Source organism: Sceloporus occidentalis, unplaced genomic scaffold, assembly GCF_023333645.1.
Source record: "Sceloporus occidentalis isolate IW3139 unplaced genomic scaffold, rSceOcc1.0.p SCAF_150, whole genome shotgun sequence".
NCBI classification, from domain to species: domain Eukaryota; kingdom Metazoa; phylum Chordata; class Lepidosauria; order Squamata; family Phrynosomatidae; genus Sceloporus; species Sceloporus occidentalis.
Window position 1 is genome coordinate 1,051,924 of NW_028317130.1, and position 27,042 is coordinate 1,078,965.

Consider the following 27,042-nt stretch of genomic DNA (forward strand, 5'->3'; position numbering starts at 1 on the left):
GAAATTCAAAATTTAAATAGGTATTATCTTTTTGTCCAATAGGCTTCAGTGAGCACTGTCCAGTTATGGATATCTGGCATTCTTGCTATTCTCCGTGTTTTGATTTCTCAATCAACAGAAGACATTGTGCTTTCTCGTATTCAAGAGCTCTCCTTCTCACCATATTTAATCTCACTGCAAACAATTAGCAGATTACGAAATGGTGAAAATATTGCTGTCACAGCTCAGGAAGAAACTCTAGAAGAGCAAAATAAATATTTGCCTGAAGAGACCATTTCCAGGTGTGTGAAATAAATGAATGCAACAGGCATGTCTGTGTTATACACACTTTCATAGGCTTGTGTGTATTTGCTTTAAACCAATTTTAACATTTTAAAAGGTTAAACTTGTTTTTGTCTTTGCTTCATAAGCTATTATAGTTAAACTTTTTAAAGTCTTGTTCCAGCAACAATGCATAATTCTTTGTAATGCTTTCCCTGCCCCTCCAGGTTCTTATTACAGTTAGTGGGAATTCTGCTTGAAGATATTACTAGCAAACATTTGAATGTGGATATGAATGAGCAGCAGCATACATTCTATTGCCAAGAGTTGGGCACACTGCTTATGTGCTTAATTCATACCTTCAAATCAGGTACTACTTGTCATTTAATGTGTTGGATTATGCTACTGTGCCAGCCAATAAAATAAAGACTTTTAATTTTGTTTTAGTTTAATGAAACTTAAAATCATCTTTGTTGGAAGATGCTCTTTGCCTTTCACGTAAACTGGCCAGAATTTGAAATGCAGTTTGGTAGCATCCCTGTGTTAATATTAAAGATGAGTAATTTAAAGTTAATAGCTCATTGAAAGTTACATTTATAAGCAACAGAATTGGGTTTGTTTTTTTTGCAACTTGCTTTAACTAAGGTATTCTAATGTCCCCTATTAATATCACTTGGATTTCAATTATGTGTACTTCTTTTTAGGAATGTTCAGAAGAATCACAGCTGCAGCCAGCAAGCTTTTTACAGGAGATGGATTTGATCATCATTTCTATACTCTTGAAAGTTTAAATGATCTTGTTCAGTCAATGATACCCACACATCCTTCTTTAGTGCTCCTGTGGTGTCAGATCTTACTACTTGTTAATTATACAGATAGCACCTGGTGGTCAGAAGTGCATCAGACACCAAAGTAAGGCTATTTTACATAGTGGCAGAAGAGGTATTTTCCATCCTGTAGCATATGATTGTTTTATTCAAACATATTGTAATAACATATTGTTCTTAGTGCTTTCTAATTATTCTTGTATATCATGTCATTGCTCACTGTGTTTATCTATTCAAAGGCTAAAAAGCAGTTGTCTAGATAACCTTTATTTTGATTCTTGTTCAAACAATCAAATTAAGATGTCATTTCATGTTTTTCCTTCTAATATACTTAGAATCATAGAATCATAGAATCGTAGAGTTGGAAGAGACCACTAGGGCCATCCAGTCCAACCCCCTGCCATGCAGGAAATCCAATTCAAAGCATCCCTGACAGATGGCCATCCAGCCTCTGTTTAAAGACCTCCAAGGAAGGAGACTCTATCACCCTCCGAGGGAGTGCATTCCACTGTCGAACAGCCCTTACTGTCAGGAAGTTCCTCCTAATGTTGAGGTGGAATCTCTTTTCCTGTAGCTTGCATCCATTGTTCCGGGTCCTGTTCTCTGGAGCAGCAGAAAACAAGCTTGCTCCCTCTTCAATATGACATCCTTTCAAATATTTAAACAGGGCTATCATATCACCTCTTAACCTTCTTTTCTCCAGGCTGAACATCCCCAGCTCCCTAAGTCGTTCCTCATAGGGCATGGTTTCCAGACCCTTCACCATTTTTGTCGCCCTCCTTTGGACACACTCCAGTTTCTCAATGTCCTTTCTGAATTGTGGCGCCCAGAACTGGACACAATATTCTAGGTGGGGCCTGACCAGAGCAGAATACAGTGGCACTATTACTTCTCTTGATCTAGACACTATACTTCTATTGATGCAGCATAAAATAGCATTGGCCTTTTTAGCTGCCGCATCACACTGTTCACTCATGTTCAACTTGTGGTCTACTTGGACTCCTAGATCCCTTTCACATGTAGTTTCATTCAGCCAGGTGTCACCCATCCTATATCTGTGCATTTTATTTTTCCGCCCTAAGTGCAATACCTTACATTTCTCTGTGTTGAATTTCATTTTGTTAGCTTTGGCCCAGCTTTCTAGTCTATTCAGGTCATTTTGAATCTTGATCCTGTCCTCTGGGGTATTAGCTATTCCCCCTAATTTGGTGTCATCTGCAAATTTGATAAGTATGCTCTCAATTCTGTCATCCAGGTCATTGATAAAGATATTGAATAGCACTGGGCCCAGGACAGAGCCCTGTGGGACCCCACTGGTCACTTCTCTCCAGGATGAAAAGGAGCCATTGTTGAGCACCCTTTGGGTTCGGCCGGTCAACCAATTACAGATCCATGTAACAGTTCCTTTGTCTAGCCCACATTTTACAAGCTTGTTTGCAAGTATGTCATGGGAAACCTTGTCAAAGGCCTTACTGAAATCAAGATATACTATATCCACAGCATTCCCTTCATCTACCAAGCTGTTAATTTTATCAAAGAAAGAGATTAGGTTTGTCTGGCATGACTTGTTTCTCTGAAACCCATGTTGACTTTTTGTGATTATGGCATTGCTTTCTAGATGTTCACAGACTCTCTGTTTAATGATCTGCTCCAGAATCTTTCCTAGTACTGATGTCAGACTAATTGGACGATAATTGTTGGGATCCTCTTTTTTCCCCTTTTTGAAGATGGGGACAACGTTTGCCCTTCTCCAGTCTGCTGGGATCTCTCCTGTTCTCCAGGAGTTTTCAAAGATTATTGCCAATGGCTCCGATATTACATTTGCCAGCTCTTTTAATACCCTTGGATGGAGTTCATCTGGTCCCGGAGACTTAAATTCATTTAGATTAATAAGGTGTTCCTCTACTATCTCTTTACTTATTCTGTGCTGAAATGCCCCTATTCTGTCCTCTGCTCCATTATCCTCAGGTTGAGCACCCTTTGCCTTTTCTGAGAAGACTGAGGCAAAGAAGGTGTTGAGTAATTCAGCCTTTTCTCTGTCTCCTGTTAGCATTTTGCCATCTTCTCCACGCAGTGACCCTACCATTTCCTTCTTCTTCCTTTTGCTGCGGACATATCCAAAAAAGCCCTTTTTATTGTTCTTAACCTCTCTAGCAAGCCTGAGTTCATTCTGCGCTTTAGCTTTTCTGACTTTACCCCTACACATGCCTGCTATTTCTTTGAATTCCTTTTTTGTGATTTCCCCTTTTCCATTTCTTATACATGTTCCGTTTCAAACTCAGCTCAGTTGAAAGTTCGTTAGTCATCCATCCTGGTTTCTTGAGACACCTCCCGTTTTTCTTTCTCATTGGAACTGTTTGAAATTGTGCCTTCAGTATCTCTCTTTTGAGAAACTCCCATCCATCCTGAACTCCTTTATCTTTTAGTATTTCTGCCCATGAAATCACCCTCAATACTTCTCTAAGTTTACTGAAATTCGCTCTCCTAAAGTCTAGGATGCGTGTCTGACTATGCCTGGCTTCTCCTTTCCACTGTATTACAAACTCCAGGAGAACATGGTCACTTCCACCTAATGATCCCACCACTTGCACCCCATTAACCAAGTCATCCTTGTTGGTTAGGATCAGATCTAAAATAGCTGACCCCCTTGTTGCCTCTTCCACCTTTTGGACCATGAAATTGTCTTCCAGGCAAGTGAGGAATTTGCTAGGCCTTGAGGATTTTGCTGAGTTTGACTTCCAGCAAATATCAGGATAGTTGAAGTCGCCCATCACTACTACATCTCTCTTTTTTGACTGTGTGGTCATCTGTTCTAGAAAGATATCATCCAATTCCTCAGTCTGACTTGGGGGTCTGTAGTAGACTCCCACCGTAACATCCTTGTTGTTTCCCTCCCCTTTAATTCTTATCCAGATGCTCTCCACCTGGCTTCCAGGATTGATGTCCTGGATCTCTTCACTGGTGTAAATATCTCTGACATATAGTGCTATTCCTCCACGTTTCCTGTTTGGCCTATTTCTCTTAATAAGGTTATACCCCTCTATTTCCACATTCCAATCATGAGACTCATCCCACCAGGTTTCAGTGATGCCTATTATATCATATTTGCTTTCTTGTACTAGGAGTTCGAGTTCATCTTGCTTATTTCCCATGCTCTGTGCATTAGTGTAGAGACATCGCAGACCATGGTTCCCTTTTACTTGCTGCCTGTGCAAGTTTTTTTGCCTCCCACTGTTGGGCCCTTGCACTGTTTGCCTTGTTTCCTCTGTGTCATTTTGACTATTTTCGCCATCCCTTTCGCCTTCCTTAATATTGTCTCCCTTCCCCTCGGAACTCAGTTTAAAGCTCTCCTGATCAAGTTCTTGAGACTGTTGGCAAAAACATTTCTTCCAAATGGCGTGAGATGCCACCCGTCTGTTGCAAGAAGTCCCTCCTCATGGAACCGCAGCCCATGATCGAAGAATCTTGCCCAGTTTGTTTCAAGATGTGTCATGATAAACCATAATATTAGTGAAACAGGCATGCTTCTCCATCTCACTCCCTAGACTGAGGGATTGACGTTTGGTGGGTTGTTGGGTTTTTGTTTTGTTTTGTTTGGCCATTTGTTAGCTAATCAGTGGAGGTCCCTGTTATCAATATCTGATCACCTGGGCTTTCAATTCTTTCACCTCTTAAGTCCAAGTAGGCAGAGCTACCATCAGCACTCCATTTAAGCATTCTTAAATATTGGGATCTCAGTATATTAATATGGGTGCTCTCTGTTAGTCTTATAGGTTATTTATTTTATATAGTCATAAATATACAACATACACCACGCCGAGATAAACAGACTTTTCAGGTCTGGATGGCTCTTCTGGTCTCTTTCAGCTCTATGATTCTATGATTCTATTCAGTAGATACAGGCAAATGAGCAGAGCAGCATGATGCACTGTCAATGTATTGGCCATAGGGTGTACATTATGCATTTTCCCCTTCCAATTATTCAGAGGGTGTTAAAGATCCAGATGGAAAGAGCTCCTGTGGTACTGATAGCTCCATATGGGCCCATATGACCATGATTTCTGAATCTACTGCTACATATGTCAGTCACGAATCAATGGTGGTTGCCACAGAGGCTGGACTTGATACATCAAGGTCTTATATTTCATCAAGATTCAAACTAACCGCATGGATATTGAGAGGGACATCTTGCATCAGCAGGGATATATGGAGAAGGTGGTTGGTACAATTTTAACATCAAAAAGAGATTCTACTTACAGAATCTATGATATTGTCTTGTCTAGGAGGCCAGCCAAGAGCAAAGTACTAAGCAAAGTCCATTGGTCAGACAAGATAGCCAGGCACATACATTTCACAGAGTCCACATATTCCAATTCAGTAAGATACTGCATTTCCCCCATTCCGCCCTGTTCCCGTTCCCTTCCATTCTGCCCTGTTCCTGTTCCCCTAACCCCATGTGATAAACTACCACAACTTCTTCGCAGATAAAATCTCTCGGATAAGGGCTGATCTCGACGCCAGTATTTCTCCAAAATCTAGAGTAGAGGTATCCAGAGCTTCCGTGGACTCTGTTAGACTGGATCACTTTGAGTCTGTAAGTACCGAGGATGTGGACAAGATTCTTCAAAGTGTTAGGAAGACGACATGCTCTCTCGATCCCTGTCCTTCATGGTTGGCAGCTCAGGGGGGAACAACTGTAACTTCTGTGCTACGCCGTATAATTAATTCATCCTTCAGGGAAGGGCGTTTTCCATCTAGTTTAAAATCTGCAGTTGTCAAACCATTGCTAAAAAAAGCCCTCCCTAGACCCCCTGATTCAGAATAATTATCGGCCTGTTTCGTTGCTGCCTTTTTTAGGGAAGGTGATCGAGAGGGCGGTTGCCTTCCAGCTTCAAGGAATCTTGGATGATACGGATTTTCTAGACCCATTTCAAACTGGCTTCCGGGCGGGCTATGGAGTTGAGACTGCCATGGTCGCCCTAGTTGATGATCTCCGTCTGGGCATGGACAGGGGTAGCGTGTCCCTGTTAGTGCTTTTGGACATATCAGCGGCCTTTGATACCATCGACCATGGTATCCTTCTGGAACGCCTGAGGGAGTTAGGTATCGGGAGCGCTGCGCTCCAGTGGTTCCGTTCCTACCTCTCGGGTAGATTCCAGATGGTGCAGCTGGGGGACTGTCGCTCTGATACATCTGGTGTCCCTCAGGGAGCGATTTTGTCCCCCATGCTATTTAACATTTACATGAAGCTGCTGGGAGAGATCATCCGGAGACATGGGTCGCGGTGTTATCAGTATGCTGATGACACCCAAATATGTTTCTCTGTGTCTCCAACTGATGCAGTGATTAGAGATGGCATCTCTCCTCTAAATGCCTGCTTGGAGTCGGTAATGGGCTGGATGAGGGAAAACAGACTCAGCCTGTATCCAGAGAAAATGGAAGTGCTCGTGATAGGTTCCCCTGGCCCGGGGAAGGAGGTTTGTCCACTTGTCCTGAACGGGGTCACGCTCCCCTTGAAGGACTCAGTTCGCAGCCTGGGGGTGCTTCTGGATTTGTCGCTCCACCTTACATCTCAGGTGGATGCGACGGTCAGGAGCACCTGTTACCAGCTTCGGCTGATACGCCAGCTGCGACCCTACTTGGGCCGGGGGGAACCTTGAAACGGTGGTACATGCTCTGGTAACCTCTCGATTAGACTTCTGCAATGCGCTCTACATGGGGCAACCCTTGTGCCAAACCCGGAAGCTTCAATTGGTACAGAATATGGCAGCAAGGCTGGTCACTGGATGCTCCAGGACCTGCCATATAACACCCATTTTGCAAGATCTACATTGGCTGCCTATTTGTTTTCAGGCGCAATACAGGGTGTTGGTTATTACCTATAAAGCCCTAAATGGCTTGGGCCCAGGGTACTTGGAGGACCGCCTCTCCCCATATAGTCCGCTCCCCACTCTTAGATCAACCGGGCAGCATTTTTTGAGGGTTCCTAAGACGAGATATGTCTCGTCCGTGCAAAGGGCATTTTCTACCTCAGCCCCTCAGATTTGGAATTCGCTTCCTGAAGAGCTCCGCTATTTCTCCTCTGTAGATCTATTCAGGAAAAATCTCAAGACCTTCCTTTTCCGACAAGCTTTCCCTCATGTGTCCTAATTTCATCTTGTTCTCCCCCCAAAACCCAACTGTTTCTATCCAGCTAATTTTGTTGTCTTGTAAATAGTAATGTTTTTTAATGATGTGCTGTATAGTATGTTTTTTTTTTGGGATGGGGATATTTGATGTTGGGGATATGTATTATGTTTTTATTGTATTAATGTTGTTAACCGCTATGATCTAATGTTGGAATAGCGGTATACAAATAAATTTTATTATTATTATTAAATCCAAAATGTCAGTCCAAGGGAATTTTGAGCCATTTTGTCAGTCATGAAGCAAGATACAAAGTTCTTTGGAAACAGGAGCCAGGAATTAAGAGACTCCTTTTTGTGTTTGCGTTTGACTGCCATAGGTAATGTCGAGTCCATGTCTGTGTGCTGGGGCTGCTGGGGAGTGTCACTGTCTGTGTTAAGCACTGGCGTGTCCCCCTGTTTAGATGTATGATGTCAGCCTGTGGCTCTGCCCACTTCTCTCATTCAGCCTATGGAAGGTTGGGGGAACCATATTGAGCCTCCCATGCTGTTCAGCAGTGGGTGTCAAACTGCAAGGCAGCTTTATTTTGTATGCAGTGACCATTGCTGCACAGGTCCTAGCCACTTTTCCTGATCCCTTAAATGGCCTTTGTAGTCCTAGAGGGCCTAATTGACTGAAAGACAAAATGCCACATTGCCTTAAGTATACAATTAGCATCTTGATTATTGTTCATGGGAAATATTATGGATATTATAGTTATGCACATTTTTTCCCTTTAATCATGCAACTAATGCAACTTCAGTAGAAAATGAAAAATTAACTGCAAAACAAGAATAATTACTCAAACTGCAGGAAATGTAACAAAGCATTATTTTCCAAAAATGCAACCCCCATTTAACAATATTCTAAAACATTCTCTCTCTTACAGAAGACACAGTCTTTCCACTACTAAATTGCTTAGTTCTCAAACATGTGAAGGTAGTAATGAAATAGATTCAGAATTCAAACTTGGTATGTGCAATCGAGAGATAGTTCGAAGAGGCGCACTCATCCTTTTTTGTGATTATGTGGTAGGTTTTGAATTATTCTAAATGATCATTCTCCTATCTCCCATTTCCTTTGTTGAATGGCTTTAAAGTTTGCATATTTTCCCCTTGACTTGTTATGTTTTGTGTGTAAAATAGTCCAATTTAAGATCATTACCCTATTGAACATGTAATTGTGATTGAAAACTCCCTACAACAAAGACTGAATGCGCTGTGCAGGTGCTAGAGAAATGGAATACTTGATGAGAATATCTTTAGTTATTTGATTCATGGTGTTGTATGCAAACACAATACGGGCCTAAAATTTTGGGGTTTTTTTTTTTACACTGCCTATCCAGAAACCTCCTCCCCTGGTCCTTTAAATTCTGTTCTTTCAGCTAGCTATTTCAATCGCTATCATTTTATCACCAGAATGTCAGAAATGGGAACTTTATATAAGTGTAATGTTGGCATCTTTACCAAATGTGGATGCTTTTCTGCTCCATGAACAGCTTCTTAAATATCACTGGCCATTCCAGAGTTGATACTCTCAATATCTGTGCAAGAAGACTTCATTGTAGAATGCCATGTGTTAGATTTGTCTCCCTTCCATAATGCAGGTACTATTATATTGTTCCTAACTGAGCCACAAGAGGATTGTATCAACCATTTGTAGAGATAGAAAATTTCCTGAACATGTTTTTTTTATGAGTTTGGGAGGAGAAAAATTGAAAATTTGGGAGAAATTTAAAAATGAAATATTAGCAGCCTTTAAGAATTAAAAGTCACATTATGACTTCAGGAACATAAAATGCATTATGCACTACTTGTTTTGACGTGAAATTATCAGAAAACGATTAAAATTGAATTTATATTTTATAGTTTTATTTTTTGTTATGAATGGAATTCAAGTTCCTGAACAGTGAGGAACACCTGAATTATAAGGAATTATAAATTTTTGAAAAACAGGCAAAATGATCAAATAAAAACTCAGCAGAAAAAAATAATCAACATTAGTAAAATAAAGAAAATTACCCAGTGTCTCCCAACCTTTTATAGTGCCAAGGTACATAAAACATTTATTCTCATAAAAAGAACTGAGAGAAAGAAATCAAGACAAGGAACTGCAGTGATGTGCGATGCTATATGTAGTCTTACATAAAAGTCTGTCTGCTATATAGTTTTTACCACTATTGAGAATAAATATAGGAATACTTTGTCTTAAATGTTTTATGCATCATTTCAAAAGAAAATATTCCATAATTCATTTTTATAAAAAAAAAACCAGGAAAAAAAAAATAAAAGGAGATTTCCCCCTTTAAAAAAATGTAGCTTTTTTCTGCATATGCTTATTCTCACTGCCCTTTTTACCAGTGTTGACTAATCCTTAATGAAAGTAATGATCCTAACTGAATTTTCTGGTGAGATTTTGGTATTGCTGGTAAGCCTTTAAAGGTCTTGAGCTACAGTGTAGTTCTACAGATTAATCTGATCTGCACTTCTTGTTTCAAGCATAGCAAGAAATCCCTCAGATCTCCTGTGGGCTCTTCAGTTAGGATATCAGTAAAGAAATTACATGTGTACATGGTTTGCAATGATTTATATAAAAATATAGACTTAGAACTGATGGATCAATTTTTTTTCTTTATAGTGTCAAAATCTGCATGATTCAGAACATTTAACCTGGTTGACAGTGAATCATGTTCAAGATCTTATTCATCTGTCTCATGAACCCCCAGTGCAAGACTTAATTAGTGCCATTCACAGGAATTCTGCAGCAAGTGGACTTTTCATCCAGGCTATTCAGTCACGTTGTGAGAACTTTGCAGCTGTAAGTTGCCTGGAGATTTTAAGTTATCTGTGAGCCTTTTTCTGTGAATAACTCATACTGACTTATGTATCTCTAATTTTCCTTGAAAAGTAAGATGTTGATAGTTACTTAAGTTATTACCTTCTGCCCAAGACTTCTGAAGAAGAACATGGACTTTATTTAGGCACAAAGGTTCAAGATTTCAGGGATTAGTCGCTCCTCCAGAGCTCTTCCCTAGAACTTTTACAAAAGCTTTAATATTTTAGAGCAGTGATTCCCAAACTTTGGTTCTCCAGGTGTTTTGGACTTTAATTTCCAGGAGCCCCAGCCAGTTCAGCCAACAGCCAGGAAGTCTGGGAGCTAAAGTCCAAAACATCTGGAAGACCAAAGTTTTGGGAATCACTGTTTTGGAACATGGTGCGGAAAAAGGTGGTTTGTGGGCTGCATGCACCCTCTGCAGCCCATTTTGCACCCATAAAGCCAACCCAAGTCCCTCAAACCCCCAGATCTCTCAAACTTTTTTTTAAAATAAAGGCCAAAAATTTAGCCAAAAACTTACACTGGATTACATGAAAAGTACTATTACGTTTTGCTGAAAAGGAGAGTTAAAATTGGTTGCCATAACAGTGTGGATAAATGGAAATGTCAGTTGGAAAACTAGTAGAAAAATTAAGGGTGTATACTTAGTTTGTGAAGCCACTGAGGAATGAATTGCTTTGTTCAGCACAATTGTAAACTTTGTTCTTGGTTTTTTAGTAGTTTAGTCTGGGGGGAAAAGCCTTTAATGTGTTTCTTCTTTCCGTTTAGCCAACTGCAGTAAAGAAGACATTACAATGCCTAGAGGGAATTCACCTGAGTCAGTCAGGTGCCGTATTAATACTATATGTGGATAAGCTTTTATGTACACCATTCCGTGTGTTGGCTCGCATGGTTGACACCCTTGCTTGCCGTCGAGTAGAAATGCTTTTAGCTGCATCTGTGCAGGTACTAAAAGTTGTTTTCATGTTTATATATATTTTCGTTTGCTAAAGTTTGTGAATATAGTAATGATTGTAATTATATATCAGTCACACTGTTAAATGATTTCTAGGAACAAAAATATTTGACACATGAAAGGTGCTCACCTTACAATCTGGACAGCTTTTTAAATACAATAAAATGACACTGTCCTGTTCACTCTCTACTGGAATCCTATTGTTTTCTGCTTACAATTTACCATCAAACATTAGAATGATTTAAGAAGCAAATCTCTGTGACATAGTGAATAGAATGAGTAGTCTCTTTAAAAAAAAGTGGGGGGATTTAACTGAAACACTTAACTATAACAAGAACTTCATGTTATTTACCTTCAGGAAGGACAAGTAACTTGCTGCTGTTTGCCTCAAAGGTGGATTTTGCCCTCCCATTTTAGTTTGCACTGAAGCAACACTTTTGTTTATCCTCAGTACAGAGGAAGACTTAGATGCAGGGCAGCATTAGACTTAGAGGAAGGAGGAGGGAAGATTGGAGGACGGGACAACCTAAGATATGCAGACAACACAATACTACTAGCAGAAACCAACAAAAACCTGGAGCAATTCCTGAAAAAGGAGGAAAGTGCCAAAGTAAGTTTGATGCTGAATGTCAAGAAAATGTCAAGAAAAAATAATGACCACAGAAGATTTACAAGAATTCAGCCTAGATAATGAGAAAATTGAAATAGTCAAAGAGCTCCCATACCTTAGATCAAACATTAATTAGAATGGAGACTGTTTTCAAGAAATTAGAAGAAGACAAAGATTGGGAAGAGCAGCTATGAAAGAACTGGACAAGATCCTGAAATGATATCTCTGAACACTAAAATGAGGATCATCCAAGCTATTATATCCCTCCTCCCCATGTAAGAATGTGAGAGCTAGACAAGGACGAAAGGAAAGAAAATTAATTCATTTGACATGTGGTGCTGGAAAGTTTGTGAATATAGTAATGCTGAGAATACAATGGATAACCAAGAAGACAAACAAATGGACCCTAGGACACTTCAAGCCCAAACTCTCCCTGGAAACCAAGAGGATCAAATTCAGGCTGTCGGAGTTTGGCTGTATCAAGAGAAGGCATGATTCACTGGAAAAAACAATAATGCTAGGGAAAGTAGAGTGTGGTAAAAAGAGAGAGAAACCATGCTGGATGGTTGAATTCCATCAGGGAGGCCACAGGCCCAAACCTGCAGGACCTAAGCAAAGCCGTGGATGATAGGAGGTCTTGGAGAGTCAACTTGAGGGCAGTTAACAACAACAATAACAAAGGAGGACTTAGTGAGTCAACTTTAAGTCAAGCATGAAAGGATAGAGACGATACATTATTTTACAGATAAATAAAAGTGATTCTTATTTGGGGTTTTTGTACATCGGCTTGGTATACTGATAGTGGTGAGGCTACTAGCAGTACTGCTTAGCTTTACACAGTTCACACATTTATGCAGATGTTGCATAAGCATGTCTTCATGTCTACATATTTCCTTTGCATTTCACTACTAATCCTTCTTTTCTGCAGGTCTTAGCTTACTGAACTAATCCACATTTTAAAGCAAGAAACAGTTATTAGCTTTATTCATAAATTATCATATGATATTTATTATTTTATTCTTGAGACTTTTGTAAATGTCTTACCTTTCTTGTTTCTGCATAGAACAGCACTGCTCAGTTACCAGTTGAAGAACTGGATAGAATTCAAGAATATCTACAAAATAGTGGATTAGCACACAGGTATTATTGATACTGTTGTAACACGGAACGTGGGAGTTGTCGGTAATGTGGCATTCTCTATGAAGCTGAAGACACAATGCCCTTGGTATCCACTGGGGGTTGGTTCCTGGACCCCCCATGGATAACAAAATCTGTGGATGCTCAAATCCCATTATGTACAATGGCAGAGTAAAATGGCGTCCCTTATATAAAATGGCAAAATCAGGGTTTGGGTTTGGGAATTTATATATTTTTAAAATATTTTCAAGCCATGGATGCTTAAATCCATAGATAAAAAATCCAAGATATGCATTTCAGAGGCCTATTGCTGAGATTCTAGCTCACTGTGAGGAACTACTAAGTGACGGACTATTAGATCTTGAGCGTTTGCGAACAATTTCTCCTTCCTCTGCAGTTTCACTAAGCTCTTTTGTTCCCTTGATTCAGCTATATGGCTCCAGTCCAGGCTATTTGGCGGGCGGTATCTCCCCTATGAGCTGTCCTGGGTCCTGAGATCCTCTGGAGAGGCCTTTTTCTCCATCCTGCTACCACCACAAACACAGTTGGTGGGGACACAAGAGAGGGCCTTTTCCGTGGCTGCCCCTAGACTTTTGAACTTCCTGCCCAGGAAGACCAGAATGGCCCCCTCCATGTTGGCCTTCCGCCGGCAGGCTAAGACCTTATGCAGGCAGGCTTTTTAAAACAGAATGTTCTTAAAGGACTGGCTTAGGGTGTTGTATCATTTTAAGTGTCTTAAAATGTTATCTTTGTAACTATATTTTTATTCTTCTAATAAGTATTGTAATCTGTTTTAATATTGTAACAATTTAATTCTGTTTTAATGTATTACTTTTCTGTTTAACTGTATTGTTCTTTTAATGTTGTGAGCCTCTCTGGGTCCCAGTTCTGGGGAAAAAGCAGGAGATAAATAAATATAACAATAATAATAAATAACAACTTTTGATTTCAGAGTGTTTTGATATGGCATTTCCCCCCGAGTTAGTGTGGCAGTTCTCTGTTAGGCCCTAGTACCTGGATTACTCCCAAATAGAAAGAACATTGAATTTTATTTTCCTGTGAATTTTACCTGTCAACCTGGAAGTTGATTTGGTATATATACTGCTATACACCGGGGCTGGACTATTTAGATTGTTTAGTTAGTAATGTATGGCCTTACAGAGAAAACAGGATGTACCCCCAGTTAGCCCACAGAGCAGATATCCCCCACTGCCAGATTTAGAAGATTCTGGCTCCTTATAGGTGGAGTGGAGAAGACTCTTGTGTCTGAATTAGCAAATAAAAGACAAAGATAGAAGATAGAATTTCCAGATAAAGAAAATGCTGCCTCCTTTTCATTTGTTTATTATGTAACGTTATTATAACAATATATTTTATTAAAGCAGTACAATCTTTAGTTTCTGCCTACTGCTGTTCTTTCAGATCTGTTTTCCAAAGTAGTTTGTGATTCAGTTAAAGAGTGCTCAGAAACACTTCGCAGTTTCCTTGGAAGTTTCTTCAGCAGGTTGAACTACTAAATTCTTGAACAGAATTCCACAGCACATTGAAGAAGTTTGTGGCCTCTGAGTAGGAGAAAAATTCAACATTCAGCCTAACGATTTGGGAGATATGTTCTTCACAAAGCTTAAATCCAGTCACAAATCCCAACACCTATTAAATCAGCAGCTGAAAAGTAAATCAATGAAGAGTAAATCCAATGTATTCAGTGGGTCTGCTGCATTTGGGACAAATAGTTGGATTTAGGTTAAATTTTAAAATGTAATTGTTTATTTAAAACAATACATGACAAAGTTGGACAACTGATTAACATTTGGTATGCTCTTATAGTTATGAAATATTGCACTTCTATTCACTGAAAATGTCAGAATGTTTTGTTCTGGTTTTTCCTGGACGTTTTGTAATCTGTCTGTATTTCTGTTTTAATTGTTTTCAGACACCAAAGACTCTACTCACTCTTGGATAGGTTTCGCCTCATTGTAGCCCCAGAAACAAGTAGTCCATCACCTTTGGTTACTGCACACCCAATGGATGGGGAGCACCCGCCTGCTCTTGAAACTGTAGTTCCAGACAAAGTAAGACTGTTTTAAGAAAGTTTCACATTTGTCATGATTATATAAACTTTGATTTACTGGAGTCATCAATGTATTTCAAATACACAGATAGCTCTTTTCAATGTGATATACTTGGTATAGTGATACACATTTTCAATTCTCAGCAGATTAGCACATTTGTGGCTGTATAAAAAGGACAAATTAGAAAAAGTGTGTTTTCCCCTCTAAAGGATGGAAAGGTTGGGTGGTAATTGGGCCTACTGGAATTTCTGATGTTGGGAAAATGGTTAGGAATGAATTTGTGACCATATTAATTTTCTGAAGTCTTATAGCAATATCTCTTGATCTATATCTGCTGTGCTCTATGGGATATGAAACTGTACTGAGATGAAAATACACTTTTTATCCAGGAAAACGTGTTAGAATTTGAATGGATTCTATCTCTGTAGCCTCAAACAGCTCTACTAGCATTCCAGCTATATCTGGTGATTTATTTCTCACATGTACATTGACAGCAGCTTCCACTTAACCTTCCTAAAGTCATGAATGAAATGGTTTTAATAATAATAATAATAAGTTTTATTTGTATACCGCTTTTCCGTGGACAATCAAAGTGGTTTCCAATATCAAATTAACAACATGACTCTGCTTCTCTCCTCTCAAGATGGTGGTTGGGAGGAGGGCTCTTCTTCTTGGCAGGCAGAGGCCTGTTGTTTCTTGCCTGCTTCTCTCCCCTCAAGATGGTGGTCGGGAGGAGGGCTCTTCTTCTTGGCAGGCAGAGTTTTTCCACTATAATTGTTTCATCTCTTTTACATAGTTCAGTGTACACCTTCCATTGTCTTTTTATTTTGTTCTGATCATATAATGTGTTTCCTCATTAATATTATATCACCCCGATCCTTGGTGTGAATTTCTCTTACTTTTTGGATCTTAAGAGTAATGTATGTTGTTTTACCTTTAATTACCTTTAAATAAAATATATTTCAGATTAGTGTCAGTACAGAGTCATACATTACAGTGGTCCCTTCCCTTATGTGGAGGATCCGTTCTGGACCTGCCAGCGTAAGGGAAATTCCATGTATGCTCAAGCCCCATTAAAGCCAGTGGGGCTTGTGCTTGTGGCGATGCAGCAGCATGCACGCACCTTTCCGGGGCATGGCACCACTTCTAGAGTATGCTGGAAGCTGTGTAAGGCGCACTTGCGTATGATGTGGGCACACTGTATAATTATTTCTTCTCAATCTTTATTTTAAAAGATACTCCATAAAAGCATTCGGTACCCTTGTTCCAAAAAGAGAGAATTTTCTCAAGGATAGGAAGAAAAGGTCTTGGTTTTCCATAATGTACAGAAGCCTCTGTCCTTAGTGTTAGTTCCTTAGCAGCTACTTCCACCTTTGACAGAACTTCCATAGTGTGGAATGCACAAGAAATGGCCTCTGAGCACAAATATGGAAACAGTTTCCATATACTAGCCAAAGTGAACTCCTCTGTATCCAAGATGTTCCATAGATTTCCCCCCCCCCCCCACTAGAATTCACACTTCAGTTTTTGTCACTATATGCAACCTTTTCCTTAGAAACTTGGCTCAGAAACATCATGCCAATTCAAGGAGCATAACTACCAAGATAGTTTATGGCATTTATTTTGCTTATTTTTTTTCTTCTTGGATGTAGTGGAAGTACAGGTAGAGTTGATCCTTTTGTCTTTCCTGTTCTCCTATATGACCCATCTCTTCTTGCTTGACTTTTATCACCTCAGTTCTGTTTTTTTGTTTGTTTGTTTGTTTTGCAGCAGGTCTTGATTCACTCCATGTCCTTCACTACTTACAAAGTCTTTTCTGACAAAGGAGTGTAGGAGGAGTTCATCTGGCTTCATTTCATGGCTGACTAATAATCTTAATTATTCTTATTCTTGTGGGTTTATATGCTCTCAGGTTTTAAAACATTATCAAAGCAATACTTGTTGTCCTTATGGTGTCACAGTCTGAATGCATTGATGTAGTTGGTGAATCAGTAGTTTCAGCATCCCAAGCTTATTTGGATGGGGTATAGAATTGATTCCATTCCTTCCTATCTTTAGTCTGGCATCTAAGGCTCCTTCTTGCTGCTTTCAGCAATTGTGGTATGCCAGCAAGGGTGTTAAATGATCTGTGAAACAGCAGAACAGTCAGTCTCTTTCCAAGGATGAAAATGTTGGGTAAGCAGTGGCCTTCCAGTAGCAGTCATGTGTGCATAGCTGGTATTCTGAAAATTCATGGAACTACTGTTAGTACATCCTGTGGTTTCTCAATACCTTTGTATTTGCTGGAATTTGGCAATAACATGCCAATCTTAAACTTGCTTGTCTTAAAAATAAATGATTTAGACTATAGATATGGACACAGTTTGAGATGCAGAATACTTTTTAGAAGGTTGAAGCAACATCATGAATTTCTTGTCTTTTTGTTTTAACTATGTTAGTTAATTTCAGTTATTTTTTTGAAAGGATTGGTATATTTCGCTAGTGAGATCACAGTGCTACGTGAAATCATCCTCGGCTTTGTTAGAAGGTGCAGAGTTGGTGAATCGGCTTCCTCAGCAGGAACTGAGTTCTTTTATGATGCATAAGGTAATTAGTTGGATGCCATATGAAAGAAAAGGGGTTTTATGAATTGACTAAAAATTTTTTTAATATGAAAATGTGAAATGCTGTTAAAATATGAAAACACAATTAAAAATACAAGTAATCATGACATACTTAATTAGAAAAGGTTCTACATTTCAGTCACAAACATATATGCATGCACACACCTCTCACTTTATTTGCACCAGAAAATTAATTGAAATGGAAAACATCTTCACTGATGTGAGTATTCTGAAAATGTTTGAATCAGAATTGGTTTTACTGCCCTAAATGACTGGGGATCTTCATGATTTATTTATTTTTAGTTTTATTTGCTAAATGTGTATCATGCTAATTTTATCTGCCAAAATACTTCCACTGAAATATTTAATTTTTTGTGCTCCTATCTTGCTCTGGGCTTCCCATAGCAACATAAAAACCTAATTTATGCTGACCCATAAAATCCAATATTCTGGATAGTTACTGTAAGAGGTGGGCGAATTTAGGAGGACTGTTTAGAATTGGAAAATTGATGAAAAGGAGTCTAGTAGAATAAGGGAGTTTGGGGATCAGACACAAATTGAACTTTTGGGAAGTCATATCATATGGACATGTCTCAACAGGGTTATTTGTACTTGTACCAATGATCACAACTATTATATGTTCTTGTTTTGTAAATCATTGTTTTAATTATTAATAAAAACTTCTATATATATTCCAACCACTTGTCAACCAATAATATGTGGCAACTATTCCACCACTAACTGAAATGTCTTGATTAATAATTGTTGTATTACTTTTGGTGGCATTTTAACTTGGTAGCATGTTTGATGTTAACTTTAAATTACTTCTGGCAACTCCTTGTTTAATTAATATCAAGAAAAGAACTTTATTTACATTCAGAACTTATTACTGTATCTTTCTTAGTGGAAAGTTCTCAAGCTTATGTTACAGTGTACAAATTTCTTGATTTGTTATAAATTTATTACTTTCTTTCACTTGACTCTATGTACATTTCTTTCCTGTCTTGGTTCACACAGAACCTATAACCAGCTTCCTTAACTGTTAACTCCTCAGGTTATTGGTTACACTAACAATAAACACAGCTTAGGTTTGTAAGATTTCCCAGCCTTCTTAGCTGTAAATCCCATAGTGTATTAACATACACTTCTCTTGTCCTTTCTAAAGTTCTTCTCCTGGTCTGGGAGTCTGAATCCCATCCAGATTGATCCCCTTAATCCTAATTGCACCTCCTGGCAGTTTAAAAACAACCTTCTGCTTCAGTAGGCTTTGACATACTCTTTCAATAACACTGGGTTCTCCTCCTTTTATACTTGCTCATGAGAGCAGCCCTGCCTTTATCCAGCCTGTCTCCTATTAGCTGCCCCAAACTTTCTATTCTGCCTGTGTTTCTCCACACATATTAATTTTTAAAACAACACATTTGTAAAAGTGGTACATTTTCTGTGAAAAAATACGGTGAAAAGAAAAATTTTAACCCATATCACTAGATCCCATTTATATTGAACATTTTCTCAGTATTGCAGTCGGCCCTTCTTATACATGGACTTTTTATATACGGATTCAAGCATCCATGGTTTGAAAATGATCAAAAAAGCATAAATTTCAAATATTTTCCATTTTTTTTATAAGGGACACCATTTTGCTATGTCATTATATTTAATGGAAAAAAGCTGGGAGGTGAATCCCTAAACAAACACAAGCAGGTGAATCAACAAAAAGTTTAGGGGAAATGGACAATCGGCAATTTTATTTAAACAGTGTGTTGCACTAAAATGCAATGAATGTATTTTAAAAAATGTTAAAATACAAAGCTAGCGATCTATAAAAAGTAGTTCAAGCCTGTGGGCCACGCCCTACAGACATACACGTAAAATGAACAATCAGTACTGGGCCAGAAAACTACAAATCCCATGGGAACATAAACAGTACAAAAAATATCAGTTCATTTGTGCCTCACAAAATGAGATAAAAGGGTATACAACCGGTTAGAGAGTGCACAATGACTAACAAATTAAAAAGGGATAATGCAGTATGCCCATTACAAAATACTAGATATTGACCAAACGCGTTTCGACATATGTGTCTTCCTCAGTGGTCATGTACAAATGAAACAATCTTGGAAAGATACTTATAAGGTGTATGGGGACATCCCGTCTCTATGGGTAAGTTGTAGCTCCCAATGGACCAAATATCCTGCCTAGGACTGGGATGTCCCACACACAGTAGCAAGCTTGCTAGCTTTGTACTTTAACATTTTTAAAAATACATTCATTGCATTTTAGTGCAACACACTATTTAAATAAAATTGCCAATTATATTTAATGGGACTTGAACATCAACGGATTTTGTTATACACAGGGATCTTGGAACCAAACCCTACCTTATAACAAGGATCCACTGTATGGGAAAAACAGAATTTTGAAATATAACCAGGATGTTATGTCCAGATGTGTATAACATATCCTGTATATCAGGGCCTAAATATCTTGTCAAATACGGAAAACAAAGCAGTGGCCAAGAGACTGGAAATGCTCGATATATACATACCAGCCCACAAGAAAGGAGATACAAATGAGTGGAGCAACTATAGGACAATAGCACTAATCTCATATGCAAGCAAAATAATGCTCAAAATTCTGTAGCATAGACTCAAACATACATGGAGAGAAAAATTCCAGAGGGGCAAGCAGGATTCAGAAAAGGAAGGGGCACTAGGGGCCATATAGAATCATAGAATCATAAAGTTGGAAGAGACCACAAGGGCCATCCAGTCCAACCCCATTCTGCCATGCAGGAAATCACAATCAAAGCATCCCCGACAGATGGCCATCCAACCTCTGCTTAAAGACCTCCAAGGAAGGAGACTCCACTACACTCTGAGGGAGTGTGTTCCATTGTCAAACAGCCCTTACTGTCAGGAAGTTCCTCCTAATGTTGAGGTAGAATCTCTTTTCCTGTAGCTTGCGTTCATTTCTTTGTTAAATAAAGCAATCAAAGTTGTTAATCTATCGGGTATTACTAAGACTGCTGTTGTTTGTTTCTTTGTGTGCCTGCTCTCATGACAGTGCGTAAGAGTGAGAGGGGGAGAAGAAAATATATATAGTGGGCCCTTGTTATCCTCGATTTTGGTTGCAGGATCCCCTGTGGATAACAAAATCCGTGGATACTCAAGTCCCATTAAATAAAATGGCAGAGCTAAATGGTGTCCCCTATATAAAATTGAAAAATCAAGGTTTGCTATTTGGAATTTATCCTTTTTTAAAATATTTTCAAGCTGGATGCTTGAATCCGTGGATAAAAAAATCTGTGGATAAGAAGGGCCGACCGTGCTGCCCAGAAAAGTGGTCCTAACCTGATTGTTGAAGTTCAAGTATTCTTTTTTCATTTTAAGTATCAAAATCTGTTGCTTATTTCCCCCTGATTGCCATTTACTTGTGTGAAGTATCAGTAAATGCATCTCTTTGTAGATACCTTCATTTTTATTGCAGATCTCATTCATCTTTATATATTTAATTAAAACTCACATTTAGTTTAACCGTCTCTATGCCACCTACACACCGTATACATACATGTACACCAGACCTCACTGTACCATACCAAAGTAGAATTTCATTCAATATTGTCTTAAAGATTTAATTTTTAAAATGTAACTGAAACTTGCATGAATACAATCAAAATATTCATTTAAAGCAAATATTATCTGTTTTATAACATTTAATAATCAAGCTATGTTGTACAAGGGCTTTCACCAAATTTAAACTCTTACATGTTTTGGGTGTACTTTGGGCCTTGAAACCCAGGGACTGTATTTAAGATTAGTATGCAAAGGGATCGTAGGCTCAAATCTATGAAAGCTCATGCTGCCAACTTCTTTCTTTCAGTTAGTCTCAAAGGTGCTACAAAATCCTTTTGCATACTGATTTTCTAGCCTAACACAGCGATGTGTTTGTATTTAAGAATGGGCATGATATCACTTTAAATAATGTTACTCTATTCAGAATTTCCAGATTTCTTTTTCGCTATGAAAATGTACGGTTGCCAAGCTTTCTTTTACCATTTGGTCTTTCAGGACTTCAACATAAGCCTTCTGGCTCCATGTTTAAGCCTTGGCATGTATGAAATCACCAAAGATCGGAAAAGCCTTTTTGAAACTGCCAGTAGGGTAACTCTCAATCACGTGTCTGCGGTTGTACAAAAGCTTCCCAACAGTCATCACGTTTTTCAGACATTGCAACCATTTGAAACAACAACATATTGGAACAAGCTGAGTGATATCTTTGGTAATATTAGTAAAGAGCATTTACTTTTATAAAGCACTTTGCCATGTTGCAGTGTGAACCAATGCAACTCTGTATGGTCACACATTATTCTGCTGGAATGAAGGACTTCTAGCACCAGCTGGGATTTATCTCAAAAGGTGTGGAAACTATTCTGAGTGAAGCCTTGCAAGCCTTACCAAAAAGGTGTTGAACTAAGTGGGAGAAAGACTAAAGTTCTGAGTCAAGTATTAGGGATATGTATAAGCAGGAGGAGACTGCCAGCATAGTTTGAGTGTTGGTCTAGGACACTGACAGATCCATACTCAACCAATCCCCACTCAACCATAGAAACCCACTGAGTGACCTTGGGCAAGTTGTTGTTGTTGTTGTTGTTGCTGTTGTTATTTATATCCCGCCGTTTCCCCAAAACTGAGACTAGGGGTTATATTCTCTCAGCCTCAGAAAAAGGCAAGGGCTAACCCCCTCCAAACAAGTTCTCCCATGAAAAATCTGTGAGAAGTTTGCTTTAGAGTCACCACGAGTCAGAAATGACTTGAAGGCACACAGCAATGACAGAGGAGCAAACAGTAGAATAATGGTTTTATTCTGGTAATTTCTTGATAAACAGAACAGAGATACTGGGATGTTTCCATACCCATGACCACTGATGCCTAACACATCTTGGGGGAAAAACTCCCAAGATGGATTTCAAATCCTAATGTCAGAATGAAAACTTAGTGTGATAGGTATTGCCAAGACATGGTGGGATCTTTAGATTGTAAGCCTGAGGGCAGGGAAATGTCTAATTAACAATTTGTAAGCCGCTCTGATAGCTTTTTGGCTGAAGAGCGGGGCATAAATATATTGTTGTTGTTGTTGTTGTTGTTATTATTATTATTATTATTATTATTATTATATCAATTTTATTAATGCTTAAGCCAAAGGCCATTCACATGATTAAAATGTAAAACCAGTGACAGAAATTCAGAATTATAAATTGCTCCATCAAATAACTAACATCCAAATTTTATACATTAAACATAATAACAGTTGTAGAGAAGGAGACAGTTTTTGCCTGTGATACTTGTCAGGCTGCATATTAAAAAATGAGAGGAAGGATTTCAGGGGACTGCTACAGAACTTGGGGGCACATGTAGCACACACATTCTTTACCTCTGGAATAGACCACACAGGAGGAGAAAAGTGGGTTATATAAAAAGAATGTATAAGCTGCATAGAAATTAATTAATTAATGTGATAGAATGAGTGACAACTGACTTGAAAACAGTGCATGTGAAAAGGATCTAATGGTCTTAGTTGAAAGCTGAGTGTAAGGGTGCTTAAAACATCAAAATCAAATTCCTGTGATTATCTTAGCATAAGAAGGGCTTGATCTGGTTAGGAAAGACGATGAACAGGTTACAAGTTACTCTTATTTTCCAAAGATTTGGAAACTACTTAATAGCCTTGCTTTCCTTTCACCTTTCTCCTGGCTCTAGCGTTTTGTTTTCTTTTCATATTTGTAAGGGTGTTGCAAAACTACCATCTATTAGAAATAGTAAATCTCTTATCTGACACTATCAGGGCTCATTTCAGTAGCCATGCTGGTTGGAGAATTCTGTTTGGATTTCTGAGGTCTGCATTAGATCAACAATGTATAATTAGGGTATGCATGGATATATTTTTTTTAGCTAGAGAAATGAAAAAATGATTTGAAGAGAAATGAGTGTCTGTGTTTTAAAATTTCCTCAGCTTGGTTTGATCACTTTATGTTACGTTAGCCATGTTTGCAGAGGTGGGGGACCTTTTTAAATGAATGGATCCTAATGAATTTCTGTGGAATTTTCTATCTGGTATGGCTGGCATGCCTGCAATCCCACGATTTCCTTCAATTCAAACGAATCTAATTATCAAATGTTCTGTTAAGGTTAAGATGATAATGTTTTAGTTAGAAAAAAATAAGAACAGAAGTTCTTTCTTTCTTTCTTTCTTTCTTTCTTTCTTTCTTTCTTGTTTAGTTATAATAAGTGTAAGCTGCTCTGAGAGCCATTAGGGCTGAAGGGTGGGGTATAACGTAAATAATAATAATAATAATAATAGTTCTTGTGTGGAGAATAATCTGGTTTTTTTTAAAAAAAAGACAAAATGACAATTGGGATTCTAAAATTTTACAATATGTGTCCTGTGTCAGATTGTGATGTTTGTAGATTACATTTGTTTTTATGATTGTCTTTATTTTGTAGGTGACACAGTGGTGTATCAATCTACAATGGTCTTATCTCATGCTTTAAGCCAATATCTGGTATTGCTTTCTAAACTGCCGACCTCTCTGTGCATTCCACATGACAGAGAGAGTGACATTCTGAAGTTTGTTGTAATGTTACTAGAGGTAAGACAACAAAATATCTAATAGCACATATGTTGAGCAATATCACACTTCTAAACATAAAGAATCAAAAATACTCTTTCAGTCATAAGTTGTTTTTTTATTATCTGCCATACTGCTATTCTGATGCCAAATCTGGAAAAAATGTTAAATGTTATGTGAACAGACAAAGTGAAATCAGTCTTAAAGACTCTTGGAATTTTGCAGGTTAAAATGGATTGTGCTGCTTGTTTCCTTACTGCTTGTTTCCTAACAGATGAAGTACGATATACTGATAACTACAAGAATCAAAGAGATTCATATCATATTTTCTTTCTTCTACAGATGCTTTCATGGCATTTAATACACAAATATATTCCACTAAGTATAGATCTCCAGGCTGTATTGGATTGCTGTTGTTTGGCATTGCAACAGTCTAATTTATGGAATTTGCTGGCTTCAGCAGAATATATGACACATGCTTGCTCTCTCATCAACTGTGTTCGATTTATTATAGAGGCAGGTGAGTTAATTAACTGAAAGGGTTATGAGAAGCTCCTTGAAGCAAACGGGTCTATCCCAAACTCTTTATCTTCTTAACAGCTTTACAAATTTTATCTCTTAAATTTATTTTATCTTCAGTGGCTGTAGCTGATGTCTTTACTTACCTGAGTAATTACAAGATGCCCAATATGGCACTTTTGAATGTTTAGATCATTCCATAACCTAGTTAACAATGAAAATTTAAGTTGGCTCCACAAGTTTTATTATGCAATGCTATTTTACATGAAAATATAATGTGAGCAGAGTGAAGTTCTGAAAGAAAGGAGAAAAAAATGCTACTGGGTGTACAGAGCCATACTATCTGTATACTTGGCTGTTAATTTCTGTGGCTCAGTCTCATGAAGCTATTTTTTTATTGTTTAAACTTAAGATGAAAAATACAAATCTTTGTCTGATGATAATTCAGGAAAGTGAAAATTTCTTGATGCTTTTGTTTTATTTAGTGGCGGTTGAGCCTGGAAATCGTCTTCTTAGTCCTGAAAGGAAGAAGAGTAATACAAGAACTGCTAGTGAAAATGAAGTGGATTTACAAGCATCAAGTAAGTATAGAACAATATCCAAATACATATGAAATAGATGAGTAACTGAAGAATTTGTGTAGTTTCATTGTTTTAATTTGTAATAGATTCCATCTAATTATAGTCGGTCCTTCTTATACATGGATTTTTTATACACGAATTCAAGCATCCTTGGTTTGAGAATGTTAAAAAAAAGTATAAATTTCAAATATCAAACCTTGATTTTCCATTGTTTATTAGGGACACCATTTTGCTATGTCATTATATTTAATGGGACTTGAGCATCCACAGATTTTGTTATCCATGGGGGATCTTAGAACCAAACCCCAGTGTATAACAAGGGTCCACTGTATTTATCTCCGTATTCAGTGCTATTGACCAGAAAACATGCAGCTTTCACTTCAGTATTATGTTGTTAATTATATTATCATTATTTGTTAATGTAAGCTCTTTCTTTTACACTTTTCATAATTTACATCAAATTATTTCTGGGTTTCTCCTGCATTTGTAGGTTCCAGCTATTTCACAATATCAAAAAGCCCATTGTTGTTAAGTACATGTCAATAGTTAAATACATTTCAGTATACCAAGCCCATTTTTTTTATCATTATTGCCATTTAACATAGATTCATAGAATCTTAAGAGCTGGAAGGTCTTCAACAGCCTTCTAGTCCAAGCCCCTACCATGCAGGAATGCACAGTTTTAACACCTCTGAAAGATTCCCACCCAACTAAAGCCCTACAAAAAAGGTGCACACACTCACCCCATCTGTCTATACCACTGTTGGACAGTTCTTTTGATAAAGAAATTCTTCTTAATGTTTAGGTAAAATCTCTTGCAATTTTAATTCATTGTTGAAGATGGAGGAGAGAACCAGCTTATTCCATTTTCTACATAACATCCCTTCAGATATTTAAAGATGGGTGTCATGACACTTCTCAATCTTCCTTTTGCTAAGCTAAACATACTTAATTCACTACTTTGTTCCTTATAAGACTTGGTTTCCAGAGCTTTGATAATCTTGGTTGCCCTTCTTTTGAAACATTTCACCTTGTCAATATCCTTCTTGAATTGTGGTGCCCAGAATTGGGCATAGTATTTCAGGTGAAGTCTGACCATAGCAGAATAGAGTAGCAGTGCTACTTCTCTTGATCTGTGCTCCTATTGATGCAGCCTAAAATTGCATAGACCATTTTAGCTGTCACATTACATTGGGGCCTCATGAGGTGTTACACATCCTGTATTTGTGCATTTCATTTTTGTTATATGTTATTTCATTTTGCTAGCTTTGGCTCAGCCAGTCAAAGCCTTTAATTGTGTAGATCATGAAAAATGATGGATCACTCTAAAAAAATGGCTGTACCACAATATTTTATTGTCCTGATGGGTAAACTCCAGGCAAGAGGCTACTACTAAAACAGAAAATGGAGAAATGGAATGATTGTCAATTGGTAAGGCTGCATCTTATCACCCTAGAAGCATCCATGGTGTCTTGCCCTTCCAGGAGAACCTGCTCTATTCTTCACCAAAAGCTTCATCCTCCCTGATAAGCTGAAGTGTAGATGCATAGGCCTCAAGCACACCTTCTCTTCCAACAGGGCTACCAGTTTGTACGTGCTGGGGGTACAGCCTTGCAGGTCCTCTAGCGGGAAAACAAACATGGTACAGTTCCGCAACAACTTCATCACCATCAATGTCTGTCATCCTGTACAAATAGCAGCACAGCTTTCCAGGCTTCCCATCAAAGTGCCCCATGAATGCCCAGAAAAAATGTCTCTTTAGCTCTTCCTATTTATTGAGCTCTAGAGATGGAAGCTCCTGCTATATAGATCCAATATCTGCTAGCTCCACCCCCAACCAACTCTGTGG

At 38.3% G+C, this 27,042-nt stretch overlaps 1 protein-coding gene across 1 annotated transcript in view; it reads left to right on the forward strand.

Moving 5' to 3' along the window:
* LOC149280657 (huntingtin-like) overlaps positions 1-27,042 on the forward strand; it is a 170,937-nt gene that overhangs the window by 103,926 nt on the left and 39,969 nt on the right. Inside the window, 13 exon segments of the mRNA XM_089500274.1 lie at positions 43-281; positions 489-631; positions 966-1,173; positions 8,143-8,284; positions 9,891-10,070; positions 10,857-11,033; positions 12,717-12,793; positions 14,724-14,862; positions 17,326-17,448; positions 21,536-21,746; positions 23,969-24,114; positions 24,436-24,613; positions 25,098-25,193. Of these exon segments, the coding sequence (XP_089356400.1) occupies positions 43-281; positions 489-631; positions 966-1,173; positions 8,143-8,284; positions 9,891-10,070; positions 10,857-11,033; positions 12,717-12,793; positions 14,724-14,862; positions 17,326-17,448; positions 21,536-21,746; positions 23,969-24,114; positions 24,436-24,613; positions 25,098-25,193 (2,059 nt within the window).